The sequence below is a fragment of the Danio rerio genome, chromosome 3, assembly GCF_052040795.2.
Source record: "Danio rerio strain M-AB ecotype USA chromosome 3, GRCz13ab, whole genome shotgun sequence".
Classification (NCBI taxonomy): Eukaryota; Metazoa; Chordata; class Actinopteri; order Cypriniformes; family Danionidae; genus Danio; species Danio rerio.
Window position 1 is genome coordinate 29,632,669 of NC_141023.1, and position 23,081 is coordinate 29,655,749.

The 23,081-nt window shown below is 33.2% G+C and overlaps 2 protein-coding genes and 1 long non-coding RNA gene across 4 annotated transcripts; 1 reads left to right on the plus strand and 2 right to left on the minus strand.

Annotated features, from left to right (window-relative positions):
- The first annotated feature begins 230 nt into the window (after positions 1–230).
- Positions 231–3,794, plus strand: LOC147845648 (uncharacterized). The gene is made up of 3 exons (XR_015480951.1): positions 231–1,462; positions 1,558–2,119; positions 2,217–3,794. It is a non-coding gene; the product is annotated as an uncharacterized LOC147845648 (long non-coding RNA).
- nucb1 (nucleobindin 1) lies at positions 3,661–15,228 on the minus strand. 2 transcript variants are annotated; one of them, XM_087243332.1, is made up of 13 exons: positions 15,159–15,195; positions 14,715–14,838; positions 14,509–14,616; positions 12,859–12,991; positions 12,659–12,762; positions 10,149–10,334; positions 9,969–10,059; positions 9,828–9,886; positions 9,259–9,351; positions 7,182–7,271; positions 6,920–7,093; positions 4,869–4,995; positions 3,661–4,770 (listed from the first exon to the last, which is right to left on the minus strand). In XM_087243332.1, exons 2-13 carry the CDS (start codon positions 14,826–14,828, stop codon positions 4,682–4,684), a joined length of 1,368 nt encoding a protein of 455 aa, XP_087099458.1. In that variant the 5' UTR covers positions 14,829–14,838; positions 15,159–15,195; the 3' UTR covers positions 3,661–4,681.
- A 729-nt stretch (positions 15,229–15,957) lies between these two features.
- Positions 15,958–20,390, minus strand: ccndx (cyclin Dx). Its single transcript, NM_001172398.2, is given in 4 exon segments — positions 15,958–16,501; positions 17,922–18,242; positions 18,414–18,629; positions 20,099–20,390. Coding segments are annotated over 4 exon segments (894 nt in total). The 5' UTR covers positions 20,312–20,390; the 3' UTR covers positions 15,958–16,357.
- Between the last annotated feature and the right edge of the window lie 2,691 nt (positions 20,391–23,081).

The following is a 23,081-nucleotide window of genomic DNA, read 5'->3' on the forward strand; positions in this document are numbered from 1 at the left end:
TGTCATTTACAGAAAGCATGTGGCAAGAAGAGCAAGCAAATGACACTCAACGCAGATGAGTGAAGGAAGAACAATAGAGCAGTCACCAAAAGAAATCCCAGAGATGACATTTGGAGCCGAGGAATTAGCAACATATGGGCCCTGTCATTATATGGATGCAGAATTGAGCATTTTGTGTCACTCATTGACCACATTTTTGGCACTTTTGATATAAAATCAATGTTAAACACAATCAGAAGAACAAAATTTATTTAAAAGCAAAGCTATAAAATATTTGTTTGATGACGCAAAAATCCAGCTCTACAGAGAGATTTCTAAAAACTCGAGACAAAAAATGATGTCTACATTGTAAACCAAAGTCAGAATGTGTTAGCAGTTGCATTTTTTTTTAAATAAAATAAAAGATATAATGAAACTAATTGCTGGCAATCCTGATTTTTGTCACATATGGAAATTAAATGACATGAAAACACAAGGCTGACGTTTGGCTTTCTTGCTATTATTTATATCAGAGTAAATCTTTACTGATTAAAGTCAACAATTCCATAATTGATTGCATTTACTTTGTTAATTTGTCTCACTCTGTAATATTTTGGCATCTTCCAGGATTTTGCAGGGACATTATATTTCAGGGCCAAGCACCAAAGGAAGATTCCTTGGGTTGTCTTGATAATATCGATACCAATTATGCCATAATTATTGGAACTTCCTGTCCACCATCTAGTCTTGTCTAGGCATGGCCAGGAATAAGATTCTGACAGTATAACCCTGGATAGAAACATCATGGTGTCACGGTAGTGTGACTACTGCTCTAAAATATGTTATTTTTAGATGTCTGGGTAAAAAACTACTTTCCCCCCTCATTGAACACAATACATTTGTATTTAAGAACCATTTAAAGCACTTTGAAACAGTAAACATCAGGTTAAATAGATAAAGTAAATTATTGATTTCTGCTGTCTTCATTAGTTTCAAAACAACCTGAAAAGGGATCTATGTATATCTTTCTTTTTTGGATGTAAAGTAAAGCCACTGCATTATTCAGGTTTATAGCATGCTTAGATGTTGGTTCATAGGATATTTGTTTTTAGATGTTTGCTGAACTGTGGGCTGACTAGATTTGCTCTTGATGTGAAGGGTCCTTTTCTGCTGGATAATCTGTTGCCCTAAAAACTAAATATCATGGAAAACACACATTGAGTGGGTTTGTTCTCGATTACACCAGAGATTGTATTTTTTATGGAGGTTGCGTCTTTTTGGAGTTAACAAAAAGCTCATGATGTTGTTTTATAAAGCAGTTCTGGAAAGCATTGTCAGGTATGGCATCACAGTGTTGTTTGGCAACCTATCTGTTCAGTGTAAATCTAAACTGATGCATCTCTTAAAGACAGCATGGAAAATTGTTGGGCATGATGAATATTTTAATCCTCAAGTTTTATATGAGAACTGTGTCCTCAATCAGGTGGAATGGATTGTAAACGATCCAACTCATTTTTGGTTTCCACAGTATAAACTGCTTTCCTCTGGTAGAAGATATAGAGTCCCAAAGTGGCAAAGTACACAAATTTTTTTTTTTTACTTATGTATACTGTAGGAACGATATAACAGAACATTTTCCAGACTCTTCCAAACCACAGTAAACCTTAATACAGGTTAATGTTCCATGCCTAGTCTTGTCAGAAAGCTACTTTTTTGAACTTCTCCTACATCATTTGGCTGCTTTGCACTTAATTTAAACCAGATCATCTTCAGACCACCATGACCAAAAGTTTCTAAATTCATGTCAATAGAGAAAACGGTTGTCATTTAGCACATGGACAAACTTGATGTAGTCTTGCCAGATGACATTACAGGCTGAATCACTGCAATAGTTTGAAGAATTGAAACCAAACCTAATGTGTGTGATCTAGACATTGGTAAGGTCTAGATACGCGGCCAGCCGGAAGTGTGATAAGCACATCCATATAGCATTTTTTATGACAATGTATAACAATAATTAATATTTTTTTCAGTACTGTGACGGTTAGATTTAGGGTTGGGGTTGACTCTAAAAAATAAAATTGATTGGGTCATTTAATAGATAACATAAATCATACTTGGTAAAACTACTGTTTTTACAGTACTGTGACGGTTGGGGTAGACATTAAAAAATAAAATTGATTTGATAATTTAATAGATAACATAAATAATACTCGGTACAACTACTGTTTTTACAGTACTGTGACGGTTGGGGTAGACATTAAAAAATAAAATTGATTTGATAATTTAATAGATAACATAAATAATACTCGGTACAACTACTGTTTTTACAGTACTGTGACGGTTGGGTTTACGGTAAGGGTGGGGTTAGACGTTAAAATGCAATTAATGGGAAATTTAATAAATAATATGCATCATTTTCATTAACCTTAAGCCGAAAACATCTCTGATCTAGCAACAATACCTGACATTGACAAAACCACATCAGTTTGCGCCACCTTCTGGGTAAAATTGACTAACAATTATATTCTATCAGTAGAAATCATACAAAATTGATCAAATGACTTAAACAGTTTTGTCTATTGTCATGTGACTGGTCTTGTTAGATTCCGTGGATCATATCGAGAACATTAATATCATTTATTTTCTAATTGACATGACTTCATATCCACCATCTTGAATTAGTTTGAAAACCTGTTTTTTTTTAACTCTCCCTAGATTGTTAACCCAATTACCACCTAAACCTTGCTGCCAGTTGAATTTTCATTTGCTCTGTAGCTTGTTTTTAATGTGGCTGATGGACTGCTAGGCCCCGTTAATTGCTGCTTGCAGCTATTTTTTATTATTATTTGCAATTATATTATATTTTGCATTATATTTAATATACAGTTGAAGTCGGAATTATTAACCCCCTTGTTTATTTTTCTTTTCCCAATTTGTGTTTAATGGACAGAAGATTTTTTTCAAGACATTTCTAAACATAAGTTTTAAATATTAATTTCTAATAACTGATTTATTTTCTCTTTGTCATGATGACAGTAAATAATATTTGACTAGATATTTTTCAAGACACTTCTATACAGCTTAAAGTGACATTTAAAGGCTTAACTAGGTTAATTAGGTTATCTAGGCAGGTTAGAGTAAATAGCCAAGTTATTTTATAATGATGGTTTGTTCTGTAGACTATCAAAAAAATTGCTTAAAGGGGCTAATAAGTTTGTCCTTAAAATGGGTTTTAAAAAATTAAAAACTGCCTTTATTCTAGCTGAAACAAAACAAAAAAGACTTTCTCCAGAAAAAAAAAGTATTTCCTAAATGATGTTTAACAGAGTGTGAAAATGTCCTTGCTCTGTTAAACATCATTTGGGAATAATAATTCTGACTTCAACTGTATATAAAAATATTTGCAGCCTAATTGAGTGTTTTTTGTGATGGCTTTTTAAAAACGTGTAGCATTATTTGGTTCACTTCTAGAGTTTTGCTGTAAAATTACACAGAATTCTTGTAAAAAAATCTTCTTTGGATCTCAAGAACTATTGGCCTCCCAGAAACTTATTTACAGATTTCTGAAAGACATCCATAATGGTTTTTTGACTGCACGATTTAAAATTAAACCTCAGTAGTATGTATATACTTAGGTCCTTTACTAAATTACAGAAATAAACTATGGACATAAAATCATTGTGATTTTATAGATTTTATTAACAAACAAACAAAAAACAAAGAAACAGTTTCTGGTTTTGTGAAACACCATCAAACCATAGTAAATCCTGACTTCTGTAACAAAGGAAATTCGACGATTAAAGTCATGACATTAAAGTCAGTTATTGACTAGTCATACTTTTAAATAATCAATGTCATTTTAGTTTCCTATTTTATATATATATATATATATATATATATATATATATATATATATATATATATGAACATTTAATCCTTTATTTTTATATTTTCATTTATATTTTAAAGTCATTTATTACATTTATTTGTCATATTTTATTGTGCGTGTGTGTGTGTGTGTGTGTGTGTGTGTGTTTTATGTAGTAATTTGTTGTGCTCTGAAGAAAAATGAACATCTTACAGGTTTAGTATGACATACAATTGATGAAAATATTAATTTTCGACTGAACTATCACTTTTTTCTGGCTATAACTTGCAGGATTGAAATTTTTTTTTAGATATTTATTAAATGAAAGAATTAAAATGCTGTCATAATTTGTATTTTACATTTAAAAAAGAAATCATTGCACATTACGGTGACTGAAAACGTCTGGTTAACAAAATCCTCATCCCATCAAGCCTTGTGTTTAAGGCTGTAAACCACAGAAAGGAACCAAGGGGCTAGAAAGGTAACAAAAACCAAACCAGGCTGTAAACTTTAAATCAGGGCAAAAGGATCAACATTTAAAAGAATAAACCCAAACAACCACCACAGCAGCAGAAAACCTCATATCCACTACTCATCTGCCATTCTTTACAAGGGAACATGCTAATATATTAATGATCATCTATAATGATGCCACTGTATTTGAGCAGTTTTGTTTGAGAATGAAGCCCAAAAACACTAAGAATACGTATTTGAGAAGCGTTTACTGTTACTTTGAGCTGTTTTGATCTGGTTATGCTATGAAAAGTTCAGTAGGTTTGTATCTGCCCTGTGTTAAAAGGCAAGTTCTGGAAGTTCTGATTTGTGTGTGTGTTAGGAGGTGTGTTGAGGCAGATTCTGTGGTGGCTCAGCTGGAAGGTTGTTTTGAACATCTCCAGTCTGTTGGTCTGGTTCTTTCACTGCTGAAAGACAAAAATATTCACCCTCAAAATCAGTTTTTTTTTATATATATAAAATTGCATTTTAAAGGTTAAAGGCTTATTGGTTTCATTCTTTTCACCTTGACTGTCTTCATTTATTAGTTTCTGGATGCCCTCTTGGAACTTAAGCTCCCCATTAGGACCCGAGGGAGGCTGTTTGTTCAGTGCCTGTTGCTCCTTTTGCTTCTGTGACATCTCCATCACTGCCTGATTAGTAACAAAGCAAGATATTAGACTGTTGGAAATACAATAACATGCAGTACTGATGTTTTTCATTTATTTTAAAAAATGATGTGGTTTAGCAGATCGTATAATTGAAATATAAGGATTTTGTCCACTTATCCCACCAAACACTAACACAAATTCAGGAATGAATTTAAACTGACAATGTACTGTATATACTATACATGCAGTTATTAGATCTGCTAATTATTTTCCCAAATTATATTTAACAGTGCAATGAATTTCACAGTCTTTCCTACAACATTTTTTCTTCTGGGGAAGAAGAAAAATTGTTTTATTAAATACATTAAATAAATTCTTATTTTAAAAATACACTTAAAGGTCAATATTATTAGCCCCTTAAGAAATATATATTTTTCGATCATCTACAGAACAAAACCTCATTATACAATGATTTGCCTAATTAACCCAGTTAAGCCTTTAAATATCCCTTTAAGCTGTGTAGAAGTGTCTTGAAAAATATCTTGTAAAATATTATTTACTGTCATCATGGCAAAGATGAAATAAATCAGTTATTAGAAATTAACATTAAAACTTCTTTCTGTTAAATAGAAATTGGGTTAAAATTTACAGGAAGATTAATAATTTTGACTTTAACTGTTTATTAATATTTTTTATATTAATACTGGTTATATCTGTCATTTACATGTAAATATTAAGATAAATGCTATTCTTTATATAATTAGTAACATTTAAGGATTTCTTTACAAAGAAATTGTTATTCAAGAAACAACAACAAGGTCATACAAACCCGCAAAACATACAAAAATACAACATGTAATGATGTTGTAAATTGATTAAATAAATTATATTTTAAAACTGAATTGAAGGATTTTAGCATTTTAGATTAGAATTAAAAATACAGAATTTAAATTCACCATTTTGTTTAATAAACACCTATAAAATATTTGATAAAACAGTTTTAAACTGAATATGCAAAGTCGTAGACATTACATGACATGTCCCAAAACGCAATGTATGCAGCGCTAATGTTATAAAATCAATAAAAGAATTCAATTTCCCCATACGGTACAGCAGGGTTTAAAAGTGAGTTTTTTTGTTAGTTTATATCCCCCCAATAAAAAATAAATAAATGATTAAAACTTTAAATTGATCTTTTTATTTACAGTTGAAGTCAGAATTATTAGCCCCGTTTATTTTTTTTCCCAATTTTTGTTTAACGGAGAGAAGATTTTTTCAACACATTTCTAAACATAATAGTTTTAATAACTTATTTCTATTAACTAATTTATTTTATCTTTGCCATGATGACAGTTAATAATATTTGACTAGATATTTTTCAAGACACTTCAAAACAGCTTAAAGTGGCATTTAAAGGCTCAACTAGGGTTAGGTTAACTACACAGGTTAGGGTAATTAGGCAAGTTATTGTATAACGATGGTTTGTTCTGTAGACTATCAAAAATGTATAGTTTAAAGGGGGCTAATAATTTTGACCTTAAAATGTTTTAAAAAAAATAAATCAAATCTGCTTTTATACTAGCAGAAATAAAACAAACAAAACTTTCTCCAGAAGAAAAAATATTATCAGACATACTGTACAAATGTCCTTGCTCTGTTAAGACATTATTTGGGAAAAAAATTTTAAAAAGAAAAAAATTCAAAGGGGGGCTAACAATTCTGATTGCAACTACATGTTGCTTTAAATGATTTAATAAATTGTATTTTTATGTAATAAACAGTTACATAAGAAATGTGACTAATTATAAGTATGATTATACTTTCAAACATTCTCTTTATAAAATCAGAACAAAAAAATAAATAAAAATTGATAAATGTCAAGCCCAATTTGAAACCGCTGTTAAATGACAAAACAAAGTGCCCTAGAGGTGAAGCAACCACCTCTGTTACATTTCACACTGTTTACCTGCTGATATTCTCGTTTCTGTGCTTCAAGAGCTTTGCTTCTCTCTTTCAGAAGTTCCTGCTCCTGTCTTAATTTCTCTGCTCTTCTGCCGAGCTCCAGCTCTTTATCCCGAAGTTCTGTCTCAAAGCGCTGCAGCTCCTCTTCTGTATAGACCGGCTTTGTGTCATCCAGCGTCTATATAAACGGGTAATGATTTAAAACCCTGTCATATTGAAAACACAATATCATAAAAGCCAAGCATGCATCTAAATCAGACTCTGACCTCCCATTCTTTTTGGTTGTTTAACTCTCTCTTCTCTGTGGATTTGAGAAACTCTTCCAGGCTGACCAGACGATCGTGATTGACATCCACCTACAGTGTAAGAGAGAGAGGGGAAAAAGGGTCCATTTAAGCAGTTATGTTAAATTATTTAAAGGAACATTTGACTTTTTTTGGAAATAGGCTTATTTTACAAGTCTCCTACAGTTAAACAATTGACTTTTACCATTTTTGAATCCTTCAGCTGATTTCTGGGTGTACTTTTAGCTTAGCTTAGAGCAAGTCATTGAATCGCATTGGACCATTAGCATCTTTATTTCATCTTAATTTTACCATTTAAAACTTGCCTATTTTAAGGATATTATACAACAATGAGAGCTACTACCTAGCTGGGGACTATTTGCTGCATAATGTCATTGCACCAGCTGCAGCCATTTCATGACAGCAAACCTACTTGATTATTCCGCCAGAATGGGAGTATAGTTCCTAGCCATATCAGCCTAAAAAAAACTTTTAACTTTGCATCAGAGTACACGATTTAACTACAGTGAAAATTATCTTTTTCATTTTTTTTTTGTGTGTGTGGAAGATGCTGATGGTCCAATCCAATTGAATGATTTATGCCAAGCCGAGCTAAAAGTGCTCCTGCCTGACCTTGACTGATTGGATAAAGAAAAATGGTCAAACTCAACTGTATAACTCAGTTATTTGTAAAATGAGCCTGTTCCTTTAAAAGCAACTTAAAAAACAAGGCACTGGTTGAGTGAATACATGAAACTAGATAGAGGAATGAGTGTTTGTTGGTCTCCAGCACCCTGAAGGAACAGAACAGATGGAGTCACTGCTGCTCCACACATTGTGAAAGTGTTAAAAGAGCTGAAGGAGAAAGAGAGGCTGAATGCGTTTACATACGCACTCTAGCACCAGCTAGCTTAATAAACAGTCCTTTTTAATGTCCGTCTATGCAGAGTTCCCTTTTTAACATTAAAGTCATTACTATGACATTTGAGTAGCTTATTTAATAATTACATTTTCTTTTTAATGAAAAAATAAAATAAAACTCACATTTATACTAAATATTCACAATAACAACACAGAATTATTGCTTCGTATGGCCTGGTTTTGGTTTGGTTTTGAGTATTTTAGTTGCCTTTTGCATTAAGGAGCAATGTTTGCTTTCTAGAACTGATTTCCAGGAGCTTTTACATGTTCAAGTGGGCAATATAATTACCTCACTATAAAAGAAAATTATAAGTTATGACAACAAATGTTCTTATATTACTTTAACAAGTCAATCAGGATTCAACATTTTTAGCTATTATTTATTGTTAATAAAATTATTAATTCATTCTTTATTTAGATAAAGTTTAACTTAAATATTTTTGTTAGTTTAATTGATGCAATTTGAGATGACTAGAAAAGTTTAATTCAGGAAGCAAAAAAAAAAAATAAATAAATAAGGGAGCAAGATTTTTTTCAGCTTTTATTTTTGTTTGTTTATTGCCACATTGGCAACTTATGGCTCTTTCATGGCATGATCAATATAGATATGAACATATTATATAATGTAAACGAATAACAACTTCACACATCAGGAGACAATACCACACTTCAAATTGTACAAAAAAAACCCTCCATCGAATATGATTTTTCACTTTGATATATGATAAATAACCTAACATTCTTCTTGCAGAGAAATGTTTAAAAACATAATAGCGGGCCGACCATTGTCTTGAACAAATTTATAAACGAAAAGTTTATTTGCAAAAGCAGATATTGTCAGATATCATGTTTTTATATTGTGCATTGAAGAGTACTACTGCAAAAAACAAAATTTCTGAAAAATAATAAAGCGGTGGTTATCAGTTTTTGTAAATGAATTCTGCAGTTTTTATTTTCGCAAATGTAAATGGCACAAATGAACAATGAATTTCCTTTAAATCATGACAGCGGGAAAAGTTCAGTTTAAATTAGCTCTCTCATGCATTTTTGGGACAGTTTTTCCAACAATCCCGTTCATTTCCAACCCAGATGTAAACAACCTCATTAAGAGTGACTGAGAAAGAAAGTGAATGCTTACGTTTTGCATGACATGTTCTCGCATCCTCAGCCTCTCCTCCTCCATCTCCACCATGTCATCTTCTTCATTCTTGGGATCATACACCTTCTCCAGCTGAGATATTAAAACAATTATAGAAAAGGTTAGAAACTCTTAGGACAACTGTTTTTAAAAAATATTATCCTTCTCATTGCAAACCAGGAGCAGTTTTTATAAGCTCCATCAAACTGTACATACAGGTATACAAACTTTTGAAGAAGAGTGCAGTAAAGTCTTTAAAAAAATACCCCAAAACTGATTTACTCACCCTCAAGTGGCTTCAAACATTTATTACTTTGTTTTTACTATTAACACACAATATCATATTTTGAAGAATGTTGGAAGCTGGTAGTCATGGACATCAAAAGTAATAAACAAAATACAAAAAAAGGTATTCCACCTTTCTTCGTAATATCTTTAGATTTTAAGAAAAAGTAAAGGGTCATTCAATGATGACAAGTTTTATTTTAGGGTGAACTATTCCCTTAAATGATAAATCAATAATAACAGTTTCCAATATCATCAATAAAATGCAAAAGGTGACAAATAACCTCTTTTGTGAAGAGAGCCTCCAGCTCTTGCACATCCAACACACCGTCACTGTTTGTATCTACAAGAGAAAAGGCAATACAATTGATTTAATCCATAAAACGGCAGTTTATGGATTAAATGAGGACTGAATAAAGACTCGCCATGTAATTTAAAAAAAGTCTTGGGATTGAACTCTTGTGGATCCAGCCCATCCGTCTCCTCCCAGACCTCTCGCAACTGATCCACACTACCCTGAAAGAGGTAAAGGAATTAAAAGATTTAATTTGAATCAATCAATTATTTTAATCAATAAATCATCTTTTTCTCGTCAAGCTTCTCACCGGGGAGTTAACTTTAGGATGTTGCCTGTGCTTTTCTTTCAACTCCTCCATCCTCTTCTCCTCCTTCTCCCTCTTCTCCTGGTCCAAACTCTTCAGGTACTCCCTTCTCTCGTGCTCCTTTAGCATCTCGTAGCGCTTAAACTCTTCATGGCGCTCTGCATCGTAATTCTCAAGATCTTTAGTGGCCTGACAAACGAGCACAGAACAAATGTGTGTGACTTCAAAATGGATAGATTTTGTGTTTAGCATTTTTTTATTTATTAGTTTATTTATGTTTTAATGTCATATCAGCATATTCATGGCAAAAACTATACTTAATATACAATATATAACATACCATCGTATCAGTTTCTTAACAAACATTCATTGTACAAAAACAAAACAAAACGTACAACAACACTGAAAAGAGTCATATACACTTTTTTTTTTGTTTGAAAGAAGATAAATATTATAAAATTCCTCCAAAAGACACCTTTTCAATATTTCTTCTAAAATATTTCCTGAATAAAAACAAGTATCTCAAGTATCTCATAGAAATACTGTGGGGAAAAAAGGAATTTATATTTATTACTTTTGTGCCTTTTTTATTAGAAAAATGTGTACACTAAAAAACGATTAATTAATCTTTTTATTTTGTATAATATCATATATTAACCAAGCATACTTCTTCTTTCTTATTATGTTACATACTTTTATAAGGAACTGCTGGAAATAGCAGAATAAAAATAAATATAGTGTTTGCTCCACACTGCTGTCTAATAAGAAGTCTAGACATGTCACAAGGAGCTGGATGCTTGTAGAAATTGTGCAATATATTAAAGATAAACTTAACTGTTCAGTTCTGCTATGCAGAGAAGGGTTGCAGAAAGATGAAGTATGTTTGGGTACATTAGCCAAAGGACTGCAGGAATGACTGATAAGTGGCATTACAGCAAAACTAATTCATATCTGTTGTGTATATGCCGGAGTCAGGGAAATGTAAACGAGTTGTGAACCTCCTGAATGTAATTCTTGTATTGCATTGGGGTAACACAACCCAGAGCTCTGTGATCATTATTTATTTAATTAGTCCCTAATAAATTACTAATATTTTTGGCATTAATGAAAACTCTGTCCTGACCTTTTTTTATTGAACACGCATGGAATTGGCTTAATATTCCAACAATACACTATTAAAATGTGTTTTATCATCAAAATATTCCTACACAAGTTACAAGTAAGTTTTTCTTCCCATTTCAATAAATATGAATGTGTGTTATTCTTGAGTGTCCGATTCTATATCTCGTATATACTACCTGATCATGTCCGGTTTTTTTTAGCATTTTTTTTTTTAATACATTTAATTACTCCAATTCTGTATTTAGATGTAAACAAAACAAATTGAAATGGCTTTTTATTTGTGTTTTATTTTTAAATGAAGTACTAGTGTTTTTATGTTATACTTTTTTAATTTATTGCCATGTATTTTACTGTTTTATTGTATATTATTTTTAGGGGTAATACTTCATTTAAACTTTATGGCAATACAAATATACAAAATGACAGGATAAAATGGATACCCAGAATATTAATATCACTAATTTACATCAACAAAAATCTAAATTTTGTTTACTTGCATTTGAAAATTAAAATATATAATTGCTAAACGAGTGTTGGAAACACCTGGTACCTGAACCTGGTACTGGAAAAGTAGATAATGCAAGTTAATCTTTTTAATAACATAAACAATGCAATTAATTAGAAATCAAAATTTAATATTTACTAATGCATTATTAAAATCTAACGCTGTGCTTGTTGAAATTTAATGAGCAACTGTAAGTTCATTAAGCCTGATTTATACTTCTGCGTCAGGTGACCGGCGTAACCCACGGCGCATGCAACGCGCGTGGCTGTGCATTTATACTTTTGCGCGCTGTCTCTGTCGGTCTGCATTAACACTTCCGAAACGCTAGTTGGCAGTGAGGTGTAAATGTTCCTCTGTGTCGAGTTTCTTCGCTGCTTTTTTGCTTTGCCTGAACACTTCCGGGATGTACAAGTGGCGTAAACTCGCTCATTTTGAGGCAGCAACCGGCGGACGTTTAGCAACTTTAACTATGAGGTAAACACAAAACAAAACTTTCCATCCGGAGCTCCTTCACGGGACTCCACACTTGTAACCAATCGCTCGCGCCATTCGCGCGGCTCTCGGTCCCGCCCAGACTCGCAGCGCAACCAAGCCGACCAATCACAGAGCTTACGCTACGCTACATTTTTTGAGAGGTGCACGTCAGTGACGGCGACGGCCACGGCGAAGGGCTATGCGTCAGCGCCGTAGCATACGCCGGCGTTTGACGCAGAAGTATAAATCAGCCTTAAGCTTATATTATCAAAGATTATATATTCTGTAATAAAAATATTGTTTATTCATGTTACATTAACTAACATTAACCACGTGTATGCTTGTCTATTTACAGTTTTGTGATCTTATCTTGTCCAGTTTACCATTCTGGCATGCTAGGAACAGATCTTACTGTGGCGATAAGCAGTTCCAGGTCTTTGGCCTCAAAAGTGTTCTGATTATGAGGATCCAGATGTTCAAACTGCTTCAACAAGGAGGCGTGATCCATCTGAACACCTGCAGTCACAATCAAACATTCACATTTGAGTCACATCGACAGATTTCCTCATTCATCAGCACAACTGAGTGCAACACAAGCATAAACACACTGACTCTGGGCATTGGTGCTGTCCAGTTTAGCCTTCAGCAGCATCCTGAGGCGCGAGACCTCCTGCCTCTTTAGCTCGTCCAGTCGAGTTCTGACATGATGACCCACCAAATCCAACTCCTTACTGAGGCGTCCGTTCTGAAACACAGGATCATTTTATTATGAGCCTGAAATGGAAAAGTAGTAAACCAAACATCTTTGCAATGACTAGCACTTCAAAGTTGAAATGAAATTAAAAGGTATGAAAATATAAAGTTTTTATAGAGAATATGCATGGATGGAGAGGACATGACCCCACCAATATCCACCAATTCCTGAAATGTCCCCAGCAATAATTGAATCGCCTTCAAAATAAAATAATGATATGTCAACCCTTAGTAACCTAGATGTGCTTGAAGGGTTAAATCCATAGACATGTATAATGGATAATATGGATAAAACGGTTACATAACTCTTTAAACTTCTGTACATTCATACCTCCTCAAAGCCAGATTACAGTAAAGTCATGCAAATTGACTTTTGCAGCATATGACATGCTTCATTATTTGTTATTTGTATTATTAAGTGTTTAAACGTTTTAAAAACATGTGCTGTTCAATACATGCACTCTAGGGATCTACATCCCCATCAATATCAAGAGCAAATCTATGCCATGCAAATGTCTTTTATTGTTTAATGACCTACACATTTCAAATTATATAAAAGCATAGCAACACAATATACAAATATTGTTAGCATTCAATATGTTTGTGAATTTTTTTTTATATTTTGATAATAATATGAATATATGTGCCTGTGTACAAATATATTTTTTATTTATTAAAATACATTTATAGACAAACGCTTTTGCTTCATAAGTGTGCCATATTTTAGTTATTCGTGTTCATTTTGTTATGTCTTCTTCATATCAAATGAATTAACAAGGACTATGGTTTTTAAATCGTTTCAGATTATACAGTTTTTACTAATTTACTTTTACAATTGTAACTCTGGGTAACAATTCATTACAAAAATAACCAACTAACAGATACAATAGGGTTTCAGCACTAAAGCTTTTGAATGAAGTCCCCTAATGAAGTCTACAAAAACTTAAACGGGGTTTCTGCAGGTTTCTTCAAATAAATTTTAAGATTTTTAAGACCCTATTAAGACTAAACACTAATGATTATTTCTGGTGGCCTGGTTACTTCGGCAAATAGTGTTTGTTTTAATGAAAGATCATGTAAAGGGATGTGTTGCTTTAGTTTTCTTTCACTGATTAGGGAATTTAATTTGGGGATTTTGCACGTAATAACAGCTGTCATGAATTGCATCTCTTTACAATAAAAAAAACTTTTTGAGATGGATTATAGGTGACTGAATGTCGGCCACATTGGGTAGCTTTACTTGGACTAAGTTGAACCTGTTTAAAATAATTTAAGACCTACAACACCATATTTCAGTGAATTTAAGACTTTATAATGCCTCATATACTGTTTTTGAAATTTATTGTCATTTTAAGATTTTAAGACCCAGTGGCAACCCTTTCTTATACATTTGATTGGTCTCTCAGATCATGGTACATGGTCTTAAATAATAAAAATGCATAGATAACTTTCTTTATAGTAAATATATATTCAGGCATGATGTTGTGCCTGACATAGTTTTTTGTTTACCTTAATGTCCTCGGTGTTGGCAGTCTGCAGTTTTTCCCTGAAGTGAGGATCTGTTTCCAGCACCTCAATCACCTCTCTGAGGTAACGGTCATAGTACAGTCCAGTGTCCTGATATACACAAAAACAAAACAAGTGCATTTGCTTATTAAACAAAATGCTGAGAGCACAAGATGAGCTCTGACAGCATGATGCGAGAGCCGTCTTACCACATTCTCCTCTGCTTTCTCCTCCTGAGGAGGGTCTGGGTTGCGGTCTATTGGCACTGCCCAAACCAGCAGACACAGAGACAGAAGCAGCAGAGCTTTAAAGCTTCCTGTCATCCTTACACACCTTGGCAAAAAAGCAGATGAACATTGATATGACAGCCGTCAGTTTCATCCTGAAGGTATAACTCTACATGAAATGGTTAGAACGGCCTCTTTAAGCAGACAGGTTAATGAGAAACATCGATTAGGACAGGAGAAAGAGGAAGCAGCCGAAGAAAGGAAGTCTGTAGGACAGCTCGAGAAAACACTCCGAACATCTTTCACAACAGCTTCAACTTCAAGTGAAAAACGGCCACACATATGTGTGTCACGGCCACCCACACTGCAGTGTCATCTAGCGTGAATCTCTTCATTTTATGTCAAATAAACAGCGAGTTCTCTTACCACAGGGTCAGATCCGGTTGGAGCGTTGAGTGACTACAGATTACTCAGCGCTCCTGCCTTGAAAACAAGTGCGGCCGTCGATTATGACGCAATCCAAACGCGACGGTTTCGCGATTTAAAAGTGCACACGTCTGAAAAAAAATATTACAAAAGTAAAAACGCGCAACTTTAAATTGTACTATACGTGCCGGGTAAAAAGTAAAAAAGAGACAAGAATTAGAATATAAATGATGTATTATAAAACATACTTACGTAATATAAATGTATATGTCCTTCATATATAATGTGCCTTATTTTTTTTGGAAATGTAATCATGCTGTCAAGTATTCACTTCATTCTATACCTAAGTTAAATACATATTCTCCAGAATAATAATTACACAATCATAATTTATATTACCAGTATGTATTTTGAGCAGTTGACAAAAACACATATAATGTAAGTTCTGCACAAAAAGCAACTTTATATTGACTATTAGTAGAAATAGTATTCTAATATTATCACTTTTTATTTATAAAATATGACTCTTATTTTGATTTATTTAGAGCAGTGTTTCTCAACCACATTCCTGGAAGACCACCAGCTCTGCACATTGCCCATGTCTCCTTACCCAAACATGCCTGATTACAGGCTGATAGACCTGTAATGGGTGTGACAGACAAAGGAGTTATCTAAAACATGCAGTGTTGGTGGCCCTCCATGAACGTGGTCGAGAAACACTGATTAAAAAGACATTTTGCTTCTTTCATTTGTTCTTTTAGTCCTATAACTAATGGACACTAACACATGCACCACAATAGTGGCAAACATATACACTTTATTTTAATTACATCAAAAAATAGATCTTCATTTGTTTTGTTTTACCCAACACTTTGATTACAAACAGGCTGAAACACTGACAAGCAAAATAAATTAAGTATAAAAATGCACCACACAATAAATAACATGAAAATAAATAAACTATAACACATAGAAATGCAATACATAAAGTGAAAAGGATAAACCTGAATTACATAAAAAGTCACAGTTATGGCAACAAAAGTAATAAATATGGCACAAGTAAATAGTAATCCCACAAACAAATAAATAAAACATTTTATAAATTAGATCACTTCAGAAGTTACAAAACAAATATGCTTAAATCAGTTTCACTGATAAATAAAAGGCAATAAATATACGAGTGATGAATGAACCGCGTTTTAAAAGTCTATTTCTCTCAGGTCTGTGGGAGTGCTGGCTCTTTCTTCTTCTTCAATGTCTCCATCTTTCTGCTCCTGTGCTCCAGTTCTCAGTCTCTCTCTGAGAGCGCCGTCTATCAGCTCCGTGCAGCACTGCAGCAGCGCCTGTAGGCAGAATCAGAAACATTTTAGCATTCACAAATCACAACAATCACTTTCTCAGACTCACAAGTAGATATACTACCTTAGATTATTATGGCAAGCTGTTTTACAATCTACAGACCCTGATGGTATCTGTGTTCATGCTACTAGTACCAATTTCTTTAGATTAAAGGGATAGTTCACCCCAATTTTTTTGTTTACTTATTATTTACTCATTATTGTTTAGTTTTTTTTCTGTTGAAGACAAAATAAGTTATTTTGAAAAAAGTTAAAATCTGGTAACTTTTAACATCCATTGTAGGAAAAACTATGGATATCAATGGTTACTGATTTCCAACATTTTACAAAATAACTTCTTTTGTAATAACCAGAAGAAAGAATCTCAAACTTTTTTGACAAGTTAATGAAGAATAAATGCTTTAGTAACTTCAAAAATGCTGGCACTAATTAATTAGAGAGTATGTAATTATTAACTTATTAAACAGACACTAGTAGTTATTCATTAGAAACTGCTGATTATGTTAGTGACTAACTACTCAATAAAAACAGAGCCACACTGAAATTTGTAACAAGCCGACAAATAGTCAAAGTCACATTTAGTACTATTAAGATATCTAATAGATAACTGAGCTAAAATTTCTAATACATAAGTATTAGTATCCGCTGTGTAAAACCTATGCTGGATAAGTTGGCGGTTCATTCCGCTGTGGTGATCCCTGATAAATAAAGGGACTAAGCTGAAAGAAAATGAATGAAGTATTAATATTGGACAAATAAATAGCCTAATATTACATAAAAAGGACCAATAGGCCTTTGTAAAAGATACTAGTGTGGTATCTTGATCAGTAACAAAAGAATAATAGCCAATGAATAGGTAAGGCCTAGTATAAAGGCTTTACCGCAAGAATAAGCCCAAGATAGCCCATTTAGGGATAGTTCACACAAAAATGAAAGAGACTCACTACTCTGAAGAGGTTTTAAACCTTTCCAGTTTCTTTCTCTTGCTGAACACAAAAGAAGATACTTTGAAAAATGCTGGAAACCTGCTTCCAAAAACAATTACTATGGAAGTTATTGGTTGTAGGTTAGTTAAAAAAAAAAAAAATATATATATATATATATATATATATATATATATATATATATATATATATATATATATATATATGTGTGTGTGTGTGTTTGTGTTAAACAGACGGAAGAAACTAAACTAGGTTTGGAACAAGCAAATGGAGAGTAATTATTAATAGAATAGGCCTATTCATTTTTGAGTGAACTATCCCTTTATTATGGAAAATATAGGCCCACTTTATCTACAAGCACTAGTAAACTAGTCTGGGAAAGATAAGACACATGTGAAAACATAGGTTTTACATATTAAGTAAAACGGCCCGACATTCTTCATCGATGCAGTAGAGCTTACCACATCTGTCTGGCAGAGTGTGGCGAGGGCAGCGGTCATGAGGCTCATCTCTCCCGCGCTCCGGGCTCTTAATCCCCGCAGGGCGGAGTTGAGTGCGGCCGCGGCCACCAGTGACGGCGGAGTCCCCAGAAAGCGCGAGTCGCACACACACATGGCAACCAGAGTGTCCCCGTGGCGCCGCATGGTTGTCAGAAAGTCCCCGGTGTGCCCGTCCCCGTCCCGGAGCTCGCCGAGAGTCCGTAGGAAGAGCGGGATGAAGTCCTGTGGGGTCACCGCCAACACATCCCAGCGCAGAGTTGCCAAAACCACACGCTCCATTTCCTTAAGGAGGATGATGCACCAAATGTATTTATCGTGTATTTATTTACTGACATAATATTAATTTTGTTTTAATTGTGTATTTTTTTAAGTATTTGTTGTCCTTTTTGGCAAATATTGAGCCTGGTTTTGTAAGCTTTAATGCTTTAAGGATTTTTCAGAAAAAGGCCTCACCCTCAGGTTTGCTGACAGAAAGTCGTACTCGGCTGCTGCACAGAGAGTATCAGCACTGACTGTGTCGCTCTCTGTCACTTTAGAGGCCAACAGGATACAGGCAGCAGCCAGACATGACGGAGAGACGGGCAGAGATAGAGTGGCTGATAGGTAGCGGTCCAGCAGAGAGACAGCCAAAGGAAACACAGACTCGTCACAGTCACATTCACAGCACACCTAAAACATACCAGAGCAACATTTCAACTACAGTCACAAACATACAAAGACATTCCCAAATGCTTAATATCCCTTATATGAAGTTGTCAGAAAATTACCCAAACATCAAAATGTATTTTTTTATCCATATGATGAAAGCCAAGTTCCTGATTTTGAACGCCTTTGAATTGTTAACTGTATAAACAAATGCATTTATGAATGAATGAATGAATGAAAATAGACAAAAATATTTGAAACACTATTCAAAATCTATTTTAGCATTTTTCTTATCTTAATCATTAAAAATAAAAACTATGTAAATAATGAACATTATTATTTAACAAATAAACATTTAAAATAAAAAAATCTATTAAATTTTTTGAAAGTTTTGTTTTTGTTTTTATATTTAAATTATTAATGATTTACCGTAAACAGAGATTAACTTAAAATGCTGCTGCTTGTATTTGTTAATGTTTCAAGTATTTGTTTATCCTTGGTTCTGACTCTGACGTTTATTTTGTGTTCATCCATATTTGTTACTTCAGCTTTTTATTGTTAGTTTTCCTCAGTTCCATTAAATAATATCTACTAAAATTATTAAAATCAAAATTTGTTGTAGTTAAGATTAGTTTGCACTTTGAACTAAGATTCATAAATTTTCATATTGCAATGATAAAACTTCTTTTAGGTCTCCATAAACCTGTGAACCTTGAACCAGTGTTGTTATAAACAATTATGAAATTTAAACTTTATATTTGTTTTTCAAAATAAATTTGTAAAACTTGGTTTTATTATGTGTAGTTTTTTTTTCGTTTTAAACAAAAAATACAAACATTTTGATGTCTAATATTGTATAAAATTTTAATATTATTATAATACTTTGTAAAAGTATTTGTATTTTTACATTCAGGCGAAATTTAGTTGTTTCAAAAAACAAATATTATTTTAGCTTTATAATTTTAGTCTAGCTATATTAATAATAATAATAACTCTGCCCTAAACCACTTTTTGTAAAAACTTTCAGACCCTATACTTCAAACATAGCACTGTATATTAAACACAAACACCTTATTTCACATCTTGAAACGCTGTAAAAATGCTCCACACAATTTTTTCATGTTGTCTCAACTCAATTCGATTAAGTTACTTAATACTTTCTACAAATTTAAAGTGGACTGAACATAAAACAATTAAGTTGTCCCCAATTAAGGTGTCCACTCAAAAAAAAATGCTGTTTGTTCAAACTACCTGAAACAACAAAATTCTTAATTTTTTATATATTTTTTGCAACAACATGTAACATAGAATTGTTTGATGTTCAATCCACTTAAATTTGTAAAAAAAAATAAAATAAAAAAAACTACTAATTTAATTAAATTTATTCCTGTTGTCTCAGCACACATCAATTATGTGGAACTCGGCATTTTTCAGTGTATCCAGCATGTTTTTTGCATTGCTCCAGGTTTTGGTTTATGATATCTAAACACTACCTCCATTGTCCATTTGGCCAGCTCCTCTCTGCGCTGTGGCTCTCTCTGGACCAGTGAGATGTAGAGCGAGGACGGCAAGTACCTCTCCTCTGACTGCAGGAGCCTCTGAATGACCCTCTGTCCCGAAGCGCTGGGGTCCCAGGGGGCTCGCACTGAAGCCTGGTGAGTCCTGTCCCGACCAGAGTCCTCCTCGCACCACAGAGACACAGACATCACTGCTCCAACACTCAAGTCTGTCCTAAAGTGCTCAAGTTTCAATGTGTCCTGTTGCACGTGTGTCTTGTGTTGTTCTGTCTTCTTCTCTCTTCGCGATGGCTTATATATGTGCCCTGACTGAAAGGGGGACTGGTGGCCAATAAAGTGAGAAAGTGAAGAATAAAAGAGGGGTGTGTAAAATGAGCGGAGTTTAAAAAGAAAAGGCCACAATGCTGACGGATTAACAATGGCATCAACAGGTGGAGAGAGAGAAAAAGAGAGAGAGAGAGGGAGACGCCCAGAGGGACACAACAACAGCTTGTCACCGTCAGAGAGCCAAGAAAACACAGAGAAAGAGAGAAAGAGGTCATCACTGCGCTCTGACAATGGGAATGAATAACAATAAGATGTGGCTGCTTGTTGACTGTGAAGGGTATCAGATAAAGATGCTGGACTGTATTTATGCCTCTATGTGTCAAGTGAGGTTTTAAAGTGATAGTTCAGCAAAAAGAAAGATTACTCACCATTTGCTCACCCTTGTTCCAGACATGTTTAAGTTTTTTTTTTTTTTTAAATGTTGCACGCAAAAAGAAGATATTTTGAAAAATGTTGCAATCTGAAAGCCATTGACATATACAGTGAGAAAAAAATCTGTGGAAGTCAATGGTTGAAAATGTGAGTGTGAAACATGTCTGTATCCCTCGAAAACTGTGAGCTCATAAGACAATTTTGACATTATATTGAAATGATATACAACCCTCTTTTTTTAAGTTGTTTTTTAGACATTCAAACACAATAATTTACAAATTTGGTCCAACAAACATTAACGCATCAATTGACAATAAAACATGCAATATATAAACACGTCCAGAAGTATAGTGATAATATATTAATAAAATAAGAAAAAAATTACAAAAAGGAAACATAATACTAATAAAATAAATAAAAAATTAAAAACAAAACACTAACTATCTGTTTGCAGAATCCTGCAGAATTAATGTTTTTAAAATAATCCATGAAAGGTTGCCAGATTTTATAGAATTTGTCTTCTTTCTTTTTAAGAGAGAAGCTGAATTTCTCCAATTCCAATTTTTTCATTACATCCCTCATTAGCTGTATAATTCAACCCTCTTTTGAAAAAATGGATCAAAAGCTTAGCATCTAACCCATTTAGTCACAATAAAAGAAATACAGTGAAGTCAGAATTATTAGCCCCCCTGCATTATTAGCCCCCCTGTTTATTTTTTCCCCAATTTATGTTTAATAAAGAGATTTTTTTTTTTAAATCACATTTCTAAACATAATGGTTTTAATAACTTATGTCTAATAACTGGATTATTTTATCTTTGCCATGAATGACAGTAAATAATATTTTACTAGATACTTTCAAGACACTTCTATACAGCTTAAAGTGACATTTAAAGGCTTAACTAAGTTAATAAGGTTAACTAGGCAGGTTAGGGTAATTAGGAAAGTTACTGTATAATGATGGTTTGTTCTGAAGATTATCGGAAAAATTTAGCTTAAAGGGGCTAATAAGTTTGACCTTAAAATGGCTTTTAAAAAATTAAACTGCTTTTGTTCTAGATAAAATAAAACAAATAAGACTTTCTCTGGAAGAAAAAAATATTATCAGACATACTGTGAAAATTTCCTTGCTCTGTTAAACATCATCTTAGAAATATTTAAAAAAAGAAAAAAAATCAAAGGGGGGCTAATAATTCTGACCTCAACTGTATAATTTAAACACATTTTAGTACATTTTCTTTATCTTTTTATATACACTCTCAGAAGTAAAGAAAAGCTGCACTGGGCAGTAACTCTAAAAAAGTGTACATATTTCAATTACAGTAGTCGAGAGAGCTTAACATGCTGCAATTTAGGAAAACGTGCAATTACAAAAAGCGTCAGCAAATTGAGAAAAGTTCTTCATCCGTTGGACAGTACATGGGCTGCAAATCCTCAGAATGCAAACACATTTTTGTGATAGACCTGGCTATTAGATTATGGTTATTTAGGCTAAGAAAACACTTTAGACAAGGGAATTAGGATGTTAAAATACAATACAATAAAATTTAATTACAAACAAAAATTACAAACAAAAACTCACCTTTCTACAACTTCACTGAGCGATAGTCACAACACAGAGACGTCTGTCATGTTTTTGGGTCCCCATGAAACATTTCCATTGTGTTCCATTGTTTTGCAAGTGCTGTGAGAAAATGCAGCACATTTTTGTAATTTGCTTGCGTTGTGAGAAATCGTAGCTCATTTTTTTTATGTGTTTGCATTGTGAGGATTTGCAGCACGTGGTCTGTCAAACAGATGAAGATCCTTTCTTAATTTGCTGGGATTTTTTGTAATTGCATGTGTTTTCTTAAATTGAAGCACGTTAAGCTCTCTTGACCACTGCGTATACAAGGTCCAGGGATACCTTAAAGTTGAAAACTTGAACCTGGAAGTACAAAAATGTATCTCTTGAATTTTACAGGTACCAATATGTACCCATTAGGTTGTTTTACAAATAATAAATATACAGATAATAATTACAACTATACAAATAAAATTGCAACAATAACAACAGTTTTTAAAAGTTACCCAGTCGCAGGTCGTGTAACTTTATTTCTGAGAGTATATAAATGGCTAATAACCTAATTTTCTTTTCTTTGATAAAACTGTATTTGTGGAAAAGCATCATTCATAAGTTTCATAAAACAAAGTCATGAGTGTCAATTATTTGAAATTTAGATTTTTAAATAATATAAAAGCTGCTTATTTATGCAGCATA

Bases quoted from the DNA above. Each gene is read 5' to 3' on its own strand.
- nucb1 (XM_087243332.1), bottom strand. From the start codon at position 14,828: ATGACAGGAAGCTTTAAAGCTCTGCTGCTTCTGTCTCTGTGTCTGCTG. The intron at 12,992-14,508 runs GTAAACAAAAAA...CCTGTGTTTCAG, and splicing joins CCAACACCGAGGACATTAAG to AACGGACGCCTCAGTAAGGA. The intron at 12,763-12,858 runs GTCAGTGTGTTT...TTGTGACTGCAG, and splicing joins GGACAGCACCAATGCCCAGA to GTGTTCAGATGGATCACGCC.